The sequence below is a fragment of the Ptychodera flava genome, chromosome 9 (genome assembly GCF_041260155.1).
Source record: "Ptychodera flava strain L36383 chromosome 9, AS_Pfla_20210202, whole genome shotgun sequence".
NCBI lineage: Eukaryota > Metazoa > Hemichordata > Enteropneusta > Ptychoderidae > Ptychodera > Ptychodera flava.
This window is the reverse complement of record NC_091936.1, coordinates 43,416,254-43,433,031: the sequence shown is the minus strand read 5'-3', so window position 1 is coordinate 43,433,031 and position 16,778 is coordinate 43,416,254. Positions and strand designations below refer to the sequence as shown.

Sequence of the window (16,778 nt, the reverse complement as noted above, 5' to 3'; positions counted from 1 at the left end):
ACTTACATCTTCATTCTCCTAATCAGTCAAAGCTCAACTGATCATTGTTTTACTTTGGATATTAGGCATTCTATAAATTGTTAGATACTTCGCACATTTTATGATGTAAAGGTTAATTTTTATACAACTTGTACATTCCATAGGAGAATATCTTACAGACAGATTCTCAGAGCCATGTAACTGTGCCGTGTCATAGTCACCTTCACCTTCGATGATTTGCAGGAAATTTCCTCCAGGGCAGCAGTTCATTGCTCTAACACTGTCACCAACATTCACACACTAGCCTAGCTTGATCTCATGGACAATACATTGTCATATTCATTGTTCACAGCTCTGAACAGGAAACAGTTTCTCCATACAGGATATGTTAGACTTCCATCATATTTTTCTCTGTTGACTTCAATCTCATTTGCAGCTGCTTGTAGCGGAAATACAGCTCTGATAAATACAGTGTTGGGTCTCTGTCTTCATGTTGTACAGTTTCATCAAAATTTGTCATTATCGTCTCATTCTAGATGCAGTAAATTATTTTATTACAGTGGGAATTATCACAAGCTGGCAACTTGATTCTGACCAAAATTCTTATCTTTGATTCAAAAGAGTGGCATTTTGTTGCAGCATTTGATAAGAAAGTAGTAGATCTGAAATAGTAGTTATTTCTATGTGATATGGATTGCTTTGCAAACTGCAAAGAGCTGGATGCCTATGCTGTTGCTTACAGTTACATATTAGTTGCCATTGCTTCTTCATGTTGTCATGACAACAGTATTTCTCAATAATGTAGTGGCTTGATTTTGTCTCACATTTTTTCGCTGCTTGTAAATTTTTCAGCCAAGACGGAGAATAGATCAGGTAACTGGTTTGTGCTGGTTGGTTTTATAATGTTTACACGTTTTTTTCCTAATACCAAGTTTGATTCATTTTAACGCTTTGGCTTTAGTATTAACAATCAGCTAGCAGTGACAGGCATGGCATTAACACCTACTAATGTGTATTTCAAGTCTCCCTCACAGTACCTGAGTTCTCACAAGATTTTCACAACCTTGTTGTCTTTTTTGCTTACCTGATTGGCAAACAGTCTGTTCAGCCAAACTGTGTGCAGATTTTTCATTTCAATCTGACCATCAACACCTGTTTTTTTGTGTTTATAGCAGACCTAGCTATGTAGCGATGACTTTGACAATATGATCACACTATTTTATCAAGCCTTGTTATAGAGTTATAAAGTAACTATTCGGTACATTTGTTGTTGACTTTGTCATTTTATGTTGACTTCAATGTTTCAAATATTTTTTAATTAAGATTTTTCACATGGTAAACTTTAAACTTTGGTTTCAAGAAAAAACTGCTTAAACAACTTTTAATGCTCCTCTGTATGAAGTTGAATCCTGTTTATCTCAGTGTGTCTTGCTGAACACTAATTTTCAACTAAAGGAAAGTAAAAAAATAAACATGAATATATGTTGGAAACACCTTCGGATAGAAAGAGTAGGATGAAGCATTCACATTCAGTTTGCTGACAAGCAATGAACAGAACACTCATCAAATCAGGTGAAAATTGTGTCTGATAGAGTAACGTTGAAACCTTATCACAAGGATTAGGCAGAATCAAACTAATATTAAGCGTGTAGGTGCTACAGATAAAATGCTGATAATATTAGACGATAATTACATGTATGGAGTAAATTTTACACAACCAAATAACTTCGCCAAGTTTTTTTGTTTTGATTAAGTAGCGTATGAAATACAAGAGTGAGTCGAAATAGAGCAAATTTTTAACCTGTGATTTTACATGTCAAGTTCACCAAGCATTGGCTTACTTTTGAAACTAACCTTAGCAATAGTGCCTGTGATTGTCTGGGAGAAAGGTAATTAATTTGTCGTTTTGAGAAAAAAACTGAGCCAATCAGGAGTACATAAGGTGTCCCTAGATATGTTAACAAGAATGTTACCCAGGGATTTAAATTGAAACGTGGATTAGGTGTTATCTTCAGGGAGGAGTGTGCATGCTGAAGATTCACAAATACCTTACCCCTCACTTCATAAGATAAATTCTTTTTTCTTAGGATTGCATGCGGTGATAACATTCAACAGAACCTGGACTGTCTCAACTTCCATTCTGATTGCGCCAACTCTTCAGAAAAACTTCTTTCCATTTCCACAGGATGCTTTCTATGAATTGGAAGACAAGTACAAGAAAGCTATGATGACAAATGCACAGCTGGACAATGAAAAATCTGCCTACATTTACCAAGTAGACACACTGAAAGACGTTCTTGAAGAACAAGAAGAACTCATGCAGGAATTGCAGAGAGAAGCTAGGGAAAAACATAGGGTAAATAATTGTGTAAAAATTATCATTAACCTGGAATTTACAAGGAATATAGAATGTACAATACAGCACTTTATGTTGATATGTCTGGGTAGATCTTGTATGGTCATTATGGACCCGCCTTCATGTGGTTGCGATACTAAATATTGTATGCAGATACAAACAAGAAACTAGGTAGGGTCAGCAATTGTGTAAAAAAAAATATTTTATTGTGTTACAACCAATAGAGACTTCACTGTAGATTAATATTCATATTACCGTAGCCAATGAGGTCTTGGCATCTTACTATGTGGCAGATGAAGAAATTGTTCATTAATGGGCATCCAATGAGGTCTTGTCATCGTGCTGTATGGGAAATGAAGAAATTTTGCACATCTCGTAATGCGAGAACCACTTCTGTGCTTTCTGTATATGTCTGTTCAGTTGTTTAATATTTAATTCCAGGGTGTCTCCAGAGGGCGCCCTCTTGAATTGTTGCTTTTCTCGTATTCTTTTGATATTAATGATAACTGTGCTTGCCTTCACAGGATTTAGAGTTTAAAAAGAGGGCAAATTCCAAATTAGAATATGACATTACAATATATAAAGAAATGATTAAGCAACGAGATCAACTTATAGAGGTGAGTCATTTGTCATATCTTCATGAAGGGTGTATTTTATCCATCCGTCCGTCCACATAGATATCTCAGACATGCTCGGTATAATTTCTTTCAAACTTAGCACAAGGGTAATACACTAAACCACTGTGTAGTAATATGCAAAAAATAAATATTAACTGCAAATTTTAATAACATTTTTGGAAACAACATATGCAGTAACGATGGAAATAACTTGATGGGCAACTGCCAATGTTGCGATGAATACCTCAAAAGTATTAATGGCTCAGACTACAAGCTCCACTATATCTGTCCACATTTTTAGATTACACTTTTGGAAATTATGCATGCAATTATGATGAAAACGCCACTTATTTAGTAGGTGACTGCTCGTGTAACATATATCCATATATCTTTCTTTCATGAATATGACTTTGTTTGTGTACCGTCTATTTACTGTCTGTTCTGTGCTGTTTTGTGTCTATGTTTACAACTATTGTCTTGCGAATGCTGACCTACTGTCATTGGATTATGGATTGGTATGATTGCGATTATTTTGCAATGAAAGGCATATGAACAGTTCAGAATACAAGCTGCAACAACAGCAAGGCATACAACACTGACAAAATTACTGTGCATTTCAAGCAGCAGCGTCCTATGTGGTGCATGTGCAGCTATATTTAATAACAAACCTGCAACTGCAAACAGCACTACTTAACTAGGTGATTTTTGCTGTGTTGAACAACAGGAACATGGTTTAGTGTTAGTTGGTGGAGAACCGACAGAAGAGGATGAAGAGGCATTAGACTTGGATGAGCCTGTGGTCCAGTCAGCTGCTCTAGTTACGCCAGAAGCAGCACAAATCTTAGAAAAAGCTGGAGACGGCTCATTGGACGTCAGACTCAAAGCTTTTGCTGATGAAAAAGAAGACCTTTTAGAACAGGTAAGTGTGTCTATTTGATTAAATCATGCAACAGGCAACATGAATTATGATTTTTGTTTTACCACATGCTATTGAATGTTTTACATCAGCAAAAACACGACCCATCATTGCAGTTTTGAAGGATTTCATCCATATTTTCCCAAAAAGATGTCTCTTGGAAAATTGGTCATTTGAATTGAATACATTATGTTAATGGTTTGTGCAGTATTCTCTACTTTGCGTGTGCCTGGTGTGCTTTATTGCTTAAATAAGCAATATATTATACACTCATGCACAGAATTTTACAAATGATAGGATAAACTTTATGGTTATTCCGCATTGTACATAAATATGGAATTTTTGTGTGGACAGGCTTCATTCATAAACTGTATGAAGTTTTCACACAAGTCAACACCATGCTACAAATGCTCCATATCTCAATGCTCAGTTACACCATAAGAAAAGATACCGGCACTCAAAACCTGTATCAGGGCTGTAAAGATGAGTACACCGTCTAGTTATGCAGCTTTGAATCATTGCACAAAGCTGGGAGTTGCACATTCTGTAAGATCATATCATGTTGTCATCCAAATGCAGATAAAGAAACTCAAAGCAGAACTTGAAGAAGAGAAGGAAAAGACGGCGCAAGCGGATAAACTTAGGGCGTCACCATTATCACCGATGAATGGTCCTGATTTACAATTCATTGAACTTCAAAGTAAGTCTGGGATTCACTTTCATAATAGAAATTGACCATTGAATTTGAGAAAAATGAGGTTAATAAAAAATTGGAATCTTGTACTTTTTCATTCACACGTGTAATATACTACTACAATGGTTTGAGAGCATCATGAAGAGAAATTTTCTAGAACATTGTGCTACATTTAGCAAATGTGTGTGTGTGCGTGTGTGTGTGTGTGTGTACACACTATTGTGTGATTATATAAATTGATATTCTGTTGTATTTTAAGAGACACCTCTTCCTACTGGTATATATCTATGTGTACATCATGAATATTTTCACAAATATTGTTTGTGAATAAGATTTTGGAATTCAAATTTTATGTATCTGTTTTGACCCACAGGAGAAACTAGTAAACAAATCAGTGACTATAAAACAAAGTTACAGAAATCAGAACAGGAGAAGACTGTATTAGAAGGCAATGTAAGTACTGTATAGTGTATTGAAAGCTGGTTCATTCTGTGCTTAGATAGACATGACATAGTAAGGAGACAGTTAGTGTGAAAATTACAACCGTTGTACTAGCTCTCTCATCAATACAAATTGACAGTCTCAATCCATATCTGGTAGCACATGAATTCTAGTCAACACATTGGCATTTTGTGATCAGTGAAATGAAGCCAAAGGATACACTTGTGCTTAATGAAGTATATATTTGTGGGACAAGTCATTTTGAAAAGTTTTCTTCCAGTCTGGTTGATTTGCACACCCCCTGGGATGTCTCTCCACTGTAAGGTCATTTCAAGTTGTGGCAAAATTTGAGACCCTCCATGTTCTTGAAAATTTTGTGTAAAACTTTTGTCAGAATTATTCATGCAGCATTGCTGCTAAGGATATGTTAAGAAATAAGCTCACATATATGTGAAAGAGATCTTGTTGGTATTGATCATGTGTTTTTTAAAGAATTTACTAAATTTCTGACTGCTATGATACACTGAATGGTTGTGTTGTTTTCAGGTTATAAGATTAGAAAGTCAAGTTAAAAGATACAAAACACAGGCAGAAAATATAGAGAAAGTTGAAAGTGAACTCAAAGTTGAAAGAAGGAAACTTCAAAGAGAGGTGAGGGTGTACACGTATGTTTTTTTGTTCCATTGTATCTCAGTTTTCAATATTTGTACATGCACAGTAAAGTTAACTTATGTAAATCACCCATGAAGGCACAACATTGATGTGTTTGTGTGTCACATACAGATGGTTTTTTTGTGTGTGTGTTTGGGTGGTTTTTTCTTCTGTTTTCTCTATAGATGCAGGTTTTGCAAGGATGTCTGGTAAAATAGATCACCAGTATGTCAATTTTATAACATAGGTATTTTACTCAAAGTTGTAACACATTATTAAATTGCCATCACACTCTTCCACATGATCAGAGTATTTCAAGGAGTATGGTAAAAGTGTCCTCACCAGTATCAGTGCACTGATGCTCACATTGACAATCACACCAACAAAACCTCTTCTTTTCACAAAGGTCATTGTTCTTGTAACATGGACAATCACATTTTCACGACCAAGAAGTCAACTTGCCATACCAGTCTATGGGATGTATAACCTGTTTGAAGACTAGCATATAATCTTTGTTACAAACTATCCTTATATTTCTTGACCATGTGAAAGCAGAAAATAGCAGTTACCATGTCCAGTATGTACAATATGGATATAATATGATGCACCACATGTAACACACGGTAGAAAATGGTTTGAAATATTTCACAGCAAATCCATTAAATCATATCCGAGATAGTGTGACTTCCTTTGTTTGTTGAATAACTGTAGAGGGCGCTCTATTGAGTTTGGTTAACTCTTCAATCAGAATAGTTTGATATGTAACTTTATTTTTACTTTATAAGTGCCACTCAGCCATAGCTGATAATTAAAGATAATTTAAAAGGCAAAACAGGAAAATATTGTTCCTTTGTTTTGATTTGGTTAGCAAAATCCAGCAAGCAAATTTCCTTTTTTTTTTAAAGCTGTGTAAAACAACATCTGATATTGTGTCCATGTGAATGGATTGATTTGGTACAGATTGACAGCAAACACTCTTATCTTTCTATTATGTTTAACATACTCAAAACATATTGTTTTTGTAAACTTAGGGAAAAAATATCCGGAAACATTTTTGATGTCCACTTTCTTAAACAGTAGCAAGAGTTTGAATATTTCTTGCTGTGATGCCATATTTCAAATGCAAGAATATGGAGAAACAGACCGCATGCCATATTTTGAAAGTCTGTTAGCAACCTAAAAGCCAGTAATTCTGAAAGCATAGCTGCCTATGAATAATAGTTTATGTTGCCTCCTATGCTGTGAAACAAAAATAAATGTGCTGTTACAAACATTGAACTTTCCTCTGGTAAGACTGCTCTGTCACTCTACAGGCAGGACCATTTAATGTCCATAATGACACCAAGTATAACTTATGACACCATGCCACTTTTTACACGTAGTCACTTTTAAGTTTTGGAAAACTGACCAGTGTTTGATTTTGATTCCTGACTTGTCAATCTAAAAGCTGCCATACCCAAATTGAAAATCATGAACAATTAAATTGTTGGGAATCACGTCTTGCCTTTCCGTCAGTTTTCCAAACTATTTCACAACTAACCAAGAAGCATTTATCGTGTGATTTCAGCCTGTACACCCATCAGCCCTGAGTTCATCTATCTGTTAACCAAATAAAAGCCATTCCATTGGGAACATGAGGGGTGGACAGGTTGGAAGATAGATGTGCATAAAAAAATAAAGTTGGCATTTTCACTTACAGTTGCGGATAGCACAGGAGAAACTCGCAGACATGGAATTGGAGAATACTCGTCTTAGCAAAAGAATTGAGAATATGAAATCGCGAAGTGCCCGAAACCAAGCGCTGCTCTAAGTCTTGTCTTTGATGCTCTTAGCAAAGGCACTGGAAGTTTCAAAAGGTTTATGACAACTAAGCTTTCACACCTTCTTTCTGTGTCCTGTATTATTTGCATCGCCATTAGACAAGAGGAATGCTAACTGTGCTGTGCAAAATGTGCTAATAATAACAATCTATGCAGCCTTGGTGTGATGTTATAGCTTAGCTTTCACTGGCATGCTGCTATTTTCATTTATATAATATACTTTCAGCTTTGTAAAAGCTTAGAGTAGAATGGGGGGATGAAGAGGGTGACTTGTCCGGGGGTTAGATTTCAGTGGGTGGTATTACAACTCTCCGTCCTTATGATGAGTGAAAAGTGAAAACTATGTAGTCTACTTGCAAGACATAATGCCTTGCCTGTTGTTTGCTATTATTTATTGAATTTTACTGACCTACACTGTTGCAAGTGTGGAAAAAACCTTTGGACTTTTGAAATTTTCTCACCTGAGGAGAGAATGTGCATTGCCAAATACAGCTCAATGATGTTTAAATCTTTGTAAAGTTTTTGATTCATCACTTCTGATGAAGAAAGTTTTGAGATTATTATCAAGTCTTAATATGGTTCATGTATCAGCCAATAGAATGTCTTGATATGGTTCATGTATCAGCCAATAGGAATGCAGCGAATCACTATGGTTACCCTGAGGATAATCATTGCCATTGGTACAAAGTTACCTCTAGCGGTGATGTCATTCCCTGGCGATATCTAAATCAATTGCTATAGAGATGCCATTGCCATGGTAACATTTTGTTTCTATGGTGATAGTGTTGTCATAGTGACAGGTCACCATAGTGATGTCATCTCTATAGTGGTATAATCTGTCATCTATGTAACAATAGTCTACACAGTTCATTCCCCTGAGCACCTTGCAATACGTTAATACTGGTATTATTTTCCAGTGGGTAACCCTGACACAGTGAGGTGCTATTTCCGTGGCAATTCAAGGCTTTTGCAATGGTTAATGTAACATTTAAGCATGAAACATTAATGAGAGTGTGATAGCTGGTGTATTAGTGTAGATTTTTATTAGCATTACAATTGCTATTTTTTTAGTTGGCTTTATTGCTACAGCTTTGGTGGAGCCACTGCCATGGAAAATGGTCAACTTGCCGATGGACAAACTGCATCTCACTGTTGGATATTCTTGAAAATACCGTGCCAATTTAGTCATTAACAACAAGTTTAGTTTTGAAAACTTCATTTCTTTCATCTTATTTTAATAGTGTGCTTCTAGGTGCAATATGGTGTATGCAGATTTCATTTTTATTTTGTTTTTTGTATTGTTTGTTGGTTTCATGTGTACCCTATTCCCACAGACAAGACACTAACAGCTAACATACCCCAATAATTGCACACTATCAAACCACAGTCATCTTTGTCACTGTTGTTTCAAATATGGCATTACTTACTATTGCTTGATCTGTTATTTGTTTTGTTTTGTTTTCCCCCTATCCTTTATCTGTCTGTCAATGGTGGTGTGATTTGGACAGTTGAGGTCAGCACACGACAGAGTCGATGAGTTAGAGACGGAGAATAGTCATCTGCTGAAACGACTTGAGAAACTAAAAGGCAGTGGTAGAAGAGTCTAGTTACACCCACAAAAACGGGAAAATCTGGAATGATATGTGTCCTTCTGTTTTCCATTGTCAATAGTAGCATTTTTTGTCAGCTAGCATTTGTTTTGAAATGTACGCTTTTTTCCCCTGATGCCATTTGAATCGTGTGTAACCTTGACTTCACAGGCTTTAGGAGAAATTGCTGATGCCAATTGACCATAATGCAGACATGATATATATAAGTTAATACTGGGTAGTGAGTATAATTTTACCAGACCATGATTTTCAGCAGACAAGCCGCTGAGAGAAACGTGAAAATGAAAAACTTATCCCTGTAAATTGTTACATTTTTGCGAACACACATTTTCATGGCTTTTCAACATATATTGCCAGTTTAAGTTTTAAGAAAAAAGGATTGACTTCACTTTTAATCAAAAAAACTCTGAGAGGCTCTTCTGAAAGTCATGGAAATCTGGATACTCTTTTATCAGTGGTCGATACATCAGAATTAAATTTCTTAATATTTTAATTTTATGTTCCGTGGAGCATTTCAATGTTCTTCCAGGTGAAGGATTTATCCAGGGTTGGGAGAGGTATTTGTAGGGAAGGGATCGGGCAATGTGAATCACAGTTATAATAACCCTATGTAGTGTTGTATTTAAAACCAATCTCAGATGTACAGCCGTTTTTTGAGAGACATTGTAAAGTAACTTTGATCTGTTGAAATTGTAAGTTACTGGCAGTTGAGAAATGATTCTATGAAATGTTGTAATTTTAACATTTCTACTATCATCACTGCATTTACATTGGCAAAGACAGACTGAAAAAAGTAATTTTCACTGTCCAAGAATGTGTTGGCTATAATATGAACCATGAATTTGGTAATTTGTCCTGACCCCTTTAGATGGAATGAACTTCTGTAATTTTTTCCAGAAATCTCACTTGCTTGCCATTTAGAAACATATCAAAAAGCCTTTTTGGTATTTTACAATTTAGTCATCACAACATCATCCACCACAGACAAATCAAACATGAGAAACTCACGTTTTGCAACCTGGAAAACCTGTATTTTTTCCCCTGCATTCAACCTGTTTGTCTCTAAATTTCTTGAAATTCTGTGACTTCAACATTATCGTAGTTTGGAATTTGTTTGACATGTTGTTTACTGCTTTATCTTCAGAGTTCAGTGAAAGTTTGCAAAATCTTTCTTGCAATCCATTTGTCTAATATTGTAAATGAGTGAACAGCAAGCCCTCTTTACCTAATAGTCCTGTTTGTTTGTTTGTTTGTTATTATTGATACAGATAATGCAAGCATTGCATATAGACTTCCGTACTTATTCAGCAATGATGTAATAAATGCAAAAAAGAGAAACAACTCAGCTGCAACCCTTATATTTTCAAAAGATTTGATTGTCAGATTCTGTTTTTTTGTAGTTTTTGTTGCGTCAACCTCTAGGACAGGTTGCTGTAATAGTATGTCCACCCTTATGAGAACACAATCCATGTACTTTTGAATTGCTGTTACAAATATTTTTAGAAACTGCCCAATTACTGTATACAAAAAAATGGATTATCCCACGGCAAGAAAAATGGGTTGTACCATTTCAAAAAATAGGTAGATACCATGTTAGGACATGATCTCTTCAGAGGGGTTTGACCTGAGTTTTAATGTATGTATTTACAAGGAAGGATTTCTTGTTAACTTGCTGGTTACAAGTTCCAGAAGTTCTTGCTTAAGCAAGGAAAGTTGGTGTATTACATGTACCTAGGCTGCTAAACAGTACCTTCCCATAACCCTTCCACCCCCATATCCCTGTACATGGGTCCATCCACTCTATTAATAAAAACTTGGGCTGTACCAAAGTCTGATGTTGAAAGGGTTTAAGTTGTCTATAAAGGTTGGCCACTTAAGGTAGTATGCACCTTGGAATTGAACTACAAACTTTTGCTCAAAACTTTCCTCAGGAAACTTTCGACCATGTGTTTTCAAAAATCAAAAATAAAAGCAGGGGTCACTGTGCAAGTTTGTTACCAGGGAAACAAATTACCCTAAATTTTATACTGATATTTAACATTCAAAATGGCTACCATTCCTGTTGTAACGTTTGGGAAAAATTAGATTTTTGATTTTCATAAAAATCAGACACTGAGCCTCAAAATGAACCCACAGAAGTAGAAGATCAGAAAAGTTTTGGAAAAATTTGAGAGACTGAACATCTGTCCCCAAGGCGCATTCTACCGTAACCTTTCTGTAGACAGGTCCACAATGACCATTGATAACAAGTGGTTTGGGCTGAACCATGGTGGTAAAAGTGTAATACTGTAGTTAAAAGTATTGCGGTATGGGCTGTTTTCATTGAAGCACACCTCAACACGCTGCATCTTGTAGCTGGCAAGTTTACAGGAACTCCTAAAAATCAATCCTGTATATGATAAATTAATAAAGAAAAACCTCACTAATGCCAATGACAATTTTGCCTTGTATTTAAGTATTGATAAAATGTTTCGTATGTAGGTTGAAATGCCAAATAGTTCTGAATGTGCCTAGCATTGAGCATGCCCAGTAGGGTTCATTCAGAATGCTAGAGGTTAGATTCAGAGTAAGTAGAATATTAGTCATAACTATACTTCCAAGTTTTTTTTTATCATCTAAATTTTCTTTGTTGAAGTGGACAGTTGAGGAAAAGAGCCCATCATATTGATGCAATTACAAAAAATAAAAATTAATTGCAGAGTAAACTTTTATATTTACTTGTGTAGAGTCTTTGTTGTATGAGTAAGCAGCTGAGTTTTCAGTTTTAACCAGGAAATAAAAAAAGTTCTGGTAAGAATGAAAATGAGTTGACGTACACAGTGTGCTGCACTTAAAGTCCTGGTATTAAAGAATGGAAATGTGTGGACGTACACAGACAGTGTGCTGTACTATACTGGTAAGAATGGAAATGTGTGGACGTACACAGACAGTGTGCTGCACTAAAAGTCCTGGTATTAAAGAATGGAAATGTGTGGACGTACACAGACAGTGTGCTGTACTATACTGGTAAGAATGGAAATGTGTGGACGTACACAGACAGTGTGCTGCACTATACTGGTAAGAATGGAAATGTGTGGACGTACACAGACAGTGTGCTGTACTATACTGGTAAGAATGGAAATGTGTGGACGTACACAGACAGTGTGCTGTACTATACTGGTAAGAATGGAAATGTGTGGACGTTCCCACAGTGTGCTGCACTATACTGGTAAGAATGGAAATGTGTGGACGCTCCCACGGTGTGCTGCACTATACTGGTAAGAATGGAAATGTGTGGACGTACACAGACAGTGTGCTGTACTATACTGGTAAGAATGGAAATGTGTGGACGTACACAGACAGTGTGCTGCACTATACTGGTAAGAATGGAAATGTGTGGACGTACACAGACAGTGTGCTGTACTATACTGGTAAGAATGGAAATGTGTGGACGTACACAGACAGTGTGCTGCACTATACTGGTAAGAATGGAAATGTGTGGACGTACACAGACAGTGTGCTGTACTATACTGGTAAGAATGGAAATGTGTGGACGTACACAGACAGTGTGCTGTACTATACTGGTAAGAATGGAAATGTGTGGACGTACACAGACAGTGTGCTGTACTATACTGGTAAGAATGGAAATGTGTGGACGTACACAGACAGTGTGCTGTACTATACTGGTAAGAATGGAAATGTGTGGACGTACACAGACAGTGTGCTGCACTATACTGGTAAGAATGGAAATGTGTGGACGTTCCCACGGTGTGCTGCACTATACTGGTAAGAATGGAAATGTGTGGACGTACACAGACAGTGTGCTGTACTATACTGGTAAGAATGGAAATGTGTGGACGTACACAGACAGTGTGCTGCACTATACTGGTAAGAATGGAAATGTGTGGACGTACACAGACAGTGTGCTGTACTATACTGGTAAGAATGGAAATGTGTGGACGTTCCCACGGTGTGCTGCACTATACTGGTAAGAATGGAAATGTGTGGACGTACACAGACAGTGTGCTGTACTATACTGGTAAGAATGGAATGTGTGGACGTACACAGACAGTGTGCTGCACTATACTGGTAAGAATGGAAATGTGTGGATGTACACAGACAGTGTGCTGTACTATACTGGTAAGAATGGAAATGTGTGGACGTTCCCACAGTGTGCTGCACTATACTGGTAAGAATGGAAATGTGTGGACGTACACAGACAGTGTGCTGTACTATACTGGTAAGAATGGAAATGTGTGGACGTTCCCACAGTGTGCTGCACTATACTGGTAAGAATGGAAATGTGTGGATGTACACAGACAGTGTGCTGTACTATACTGGTAAGAATGGAAATGTGTGGACGTACACAGACAGTGTGCTGCACTATACTGGTAAGAATGGAAATGTGTGGACGTACACAGACAGTGTGCTGTACTATACTGGTAAGAATGGAAATGTGTGGACGTTCCCACAGTGTGCTGCACTATACTGGTAAGAATGGAAATGTGTGGACGTTCCCACAGTGTGCTGCACTATACTGGTAAGAATGGAAATGTGTGGACGTACACAGACAGTGTGCTGCACTATACTGGTAAGAATGGAAATGTGTGGAGGTACACAGACAGTGTGCTGCACTATACTGGTAAGAATGGAAATGTGTGGACGTACACAGACAGTGTGCTGTACTATACTGGTAAGAATGGAAATGTGTGGACGTACACAGACAGTGCGCTGTACTATACTGGTAAGAATGGAAATGTGTGGACGTACACAGACAGTGTGCTGTACTATACTGGTAAGAATGGAAATGTGTGGACGTAAACAGACCGTGTGCTGCACTATACTGGTAAGAATGGAAATGTGTGGACGTACACAGACAGTGTGCTGCACTATACTGGTAAGAATGGAAATGTGTGGACGTACACAGACAGTGTGCTGCACTATACTGGTAAGAATGGAAATGTGTGGACGTACACAGACAGTGTGCTGCACTATACTGGTAAGAATGGAAATGTGTGGACGTACACGGACAGTGTGCTGCACTATACTGGTAAGAATGGAAATGTGTGGACGTACACGGACAGTGTGCTGCACTATACTGGTAAGAATGGAAATGTGTGGACGTACACGGACAGTGTGCTGCACTATACTGGTAAGAATGGAAATGTGTGGACGTACACGGACAGTGTGCTGCACTATACTGGTAAGAATGGAAATGTGTGGACGTACACATGCAGACAGTGTGCTGCACTATACTGGTAAGAATGGAAATGTGTGGACGTACACAGACAGTGTGCTGCACTATACTGGTAAGAATGGAAATGTGTGGACGTACACAGACAGTGTGCTGCACTATACTGGTAAGAATGGAAATGTGTGGACGTACACGGACAGTGTGCTGCACTATACTGGTAAGAATTGAAATGTGTGGACGTACACAGACAGTGTGCTGCACTATACTGGTAAGAATGGAAATGTGTGGACGTACACGGACAGTGTGCTGCACTATACTGGTAAGAATGGAAATGTGTGGACGTACACGGACAGTGTGCTGCACTATACTGGTAAGAATGGAAATGTGTGGGCGTATACAGACAGTGTGCTGCACTATACTGGTAAGAATGGAAATGTGTGGACGTACACAGACAGTGTGCTGCACTATACTGGTAAGAATGGAAATGTGTGGACGTACACAGACAGTGTGCTGCACTATACTGGTAAGAATGGAAATGTGTGGACGTACACAGACAGTGTGCTGTACTATACTGGTAAGAATGGAAATGTGTGGACGTACACAGACAGTGTGCTGTACTATACTGGTAAGAATGGAAATGTGTGGATGTACACAGACAGTGTGTTGCACAAAAAGTCCTTGTAAGAATGGAAATGTGTGGATGTACACAGACAGTGTGTTGCACTAACAGTATGGAAATGTGTGGACAAACACAGACAGTGTGCTGCACTAAAGCTTCACAGGCTGTATCTTAAAGGGCAAGTAGCTGTAACTGAATTCAAAAATGGTGAACAAATCATTCAATTTGTTCACCATTTTTGAATTCAATATCAACTTCAGTTTCTTGTTCTACTCCCCAAAACTTGTTGAGATACCGTACATAGTACTCAGCTCGCCAACTCCGTCTGTACATGTGTAGACTGCATTGTTATTGTTGACAATTAAAAGTGAATTCTGATTCAGATTAGAATTCAAATGTAAATGGTAATAGTGTATTTTACACATATTGATACTATGTTGACAAGCTGGATAGTGTATGTTTCAAAATGCTTTGGGGAGAAGAACAGAAACGTGCAATTGACATACACAACTCTTGTCCTACTCCCCAAATCATGTCAAAGTACTTTGTGTTTGATTTGTTATCTGCATATGTATGTATTTGTAGTCATTGTTGTTGACAGCTGAATTTCAGTCAAGGTGAGAATTCATTTACCGGTATCAGAAATTCTCCTTGTAAGTGGAAATACTACCACATTGCATCGTGCTGCCAACTCTCTGAGTCAAGGCAAGAATTCATTTATCAAGAAACACCACATTGCATTGTGCTTCCAAGTCTGGTATGTTGTATTTCAAGACACTTTAGGAAGAGGAAGAAAATTTGTTTGGACAGAAATTATGAAAATAATGTTAAAGGTTTCTGCAACTGTCACTTTAATAATTTGTAATTCAGTGAGTTTGGGTAGGGGATTTTGTACATCTATAGATCTCATGGGAAAACCCTTTTATGTCATGTCCAAACAAACGATTGTATCTTCAAATTCCCACTTGTATTGATGTGCATGATTGCTCCCTGGCACTCCCTCCCCAGCAGATACTGGTCAAACTGCACCTAACTTCCCCCTCCTCCATCAATTGCTAGACTGAACCTTCCCAAACATTTGTGACATTGAACTCCCAATTCACAGAGATGTGCATACACATACAAAGTCAACCTGTATATGGATTTACAAACCTAACATTCACATACACACTTATGATCTCTACATTGCAAACAAGACATCTAGCAAATATTTGCATGTTTTAGCCCATCCGATATTTCCTGATGTTGACTCCAGGGAAATGGCAACAAACCAAAAACCCAGCAGATGTTTCCGGAAAAATGCACCTGGAAGGCAGATGGATATTCAGAAGAATACACCCCGGAGTCAGATATTTACAATAATGCACCCCGGAGTTAGATATTCAGAATAATGCACCATGGGAGTCAGATATTCAGAATAATGTACCTCTGAGTCAGGTATTCAGAATAATGTACCTCGGAGTCAGGTATGCAGAATAATGTACCTCGGAGTCAGGTATTCAGAATAATGTACCTCGGAGTCAGGTATTCAGAATAATGTACCTCGGAGTCAGGTATTCAGAATAATGTACCTCGGAGTCAGGTATGCAGAATAATGTACCTCGGAGTCAGGTATTCAGAATAATGTACCTCGGAGTCAGGTATTCAGAATAATGTACCTCGGAGTCAGGTATTCAGAATAATGTACCTCGGAGTCAGGTATTCAGAATAATGTACCTCGGAGTCAGGTATTCAGAATAATGTACCTCGGAGTCAGGTATGCAGAATAATGTACCTCGGAGTCAGGTATTCAGAATAATGTACCTCGGAGTCAGGTATTCAGAATAATGTACCTCGGAGTCAGGTATTCAGAATAATGTACCTCGGAGTCAGGTATTCAGAATAATGTACCTCGGAGTCAGG

At 37.7% G+C, this 16,778-nt stretch overlaps 1 protein-coding gene across 4 annotated transcripts in view; it reads left to right on the top strand.

The window, feature by feature from the left end:
• LOC139141106 (leucine-rich repeat flightless-interacting protein 2-like) overlaps positions 1–11,795 on the top strand; it is a 33,650-nt gene extending 21,855 nt beyond the window's left edge. Inside the window, exons 5-13 of one of the 4 annotated variants that reach the window (XM_070710684.1) lie at positions 832–852; positions 2,165–2,335; positions 2,860–2,952; positions 3,677–3,871; positions 4,448–4,568; positions 4,936–5,015; positions 5,550–5,654; positions 7,354–7,510; positions 8,983–11,795. In XM_070710684.1, coding sequence (XP_070566785.1) covers positions 832–852; positions 2,165–2,335; positions 2,860–2,952; positions 3,677–3,871; positions 4,448–4,568; positions 4,936–5,015; positions 5,550–5,654; positions 7,354–7,464 — 897 coding nt within the window. In that variant the 3' untranslated portion in view covers positions 7,465–7,510; positions 8,983–11,795. The remainder of the gene's footprint in view (positions 1–831; positions 853–2,164; positions 2,336–2,859; positions 2,953–3,676; positions 3,872–4,447; positions 4,569–4,935; positions 5,016–5,549; positions 5,655–7,353; positions 7,511–8,982) is intronic. The other 3 variants (XM_070710686.1, XM_070710685.1, XM_070710687.1) reach the window with 3 other exon arrangements.
• Positions 11,796–16,778: the final 4,983 nt, after the last annotated feature.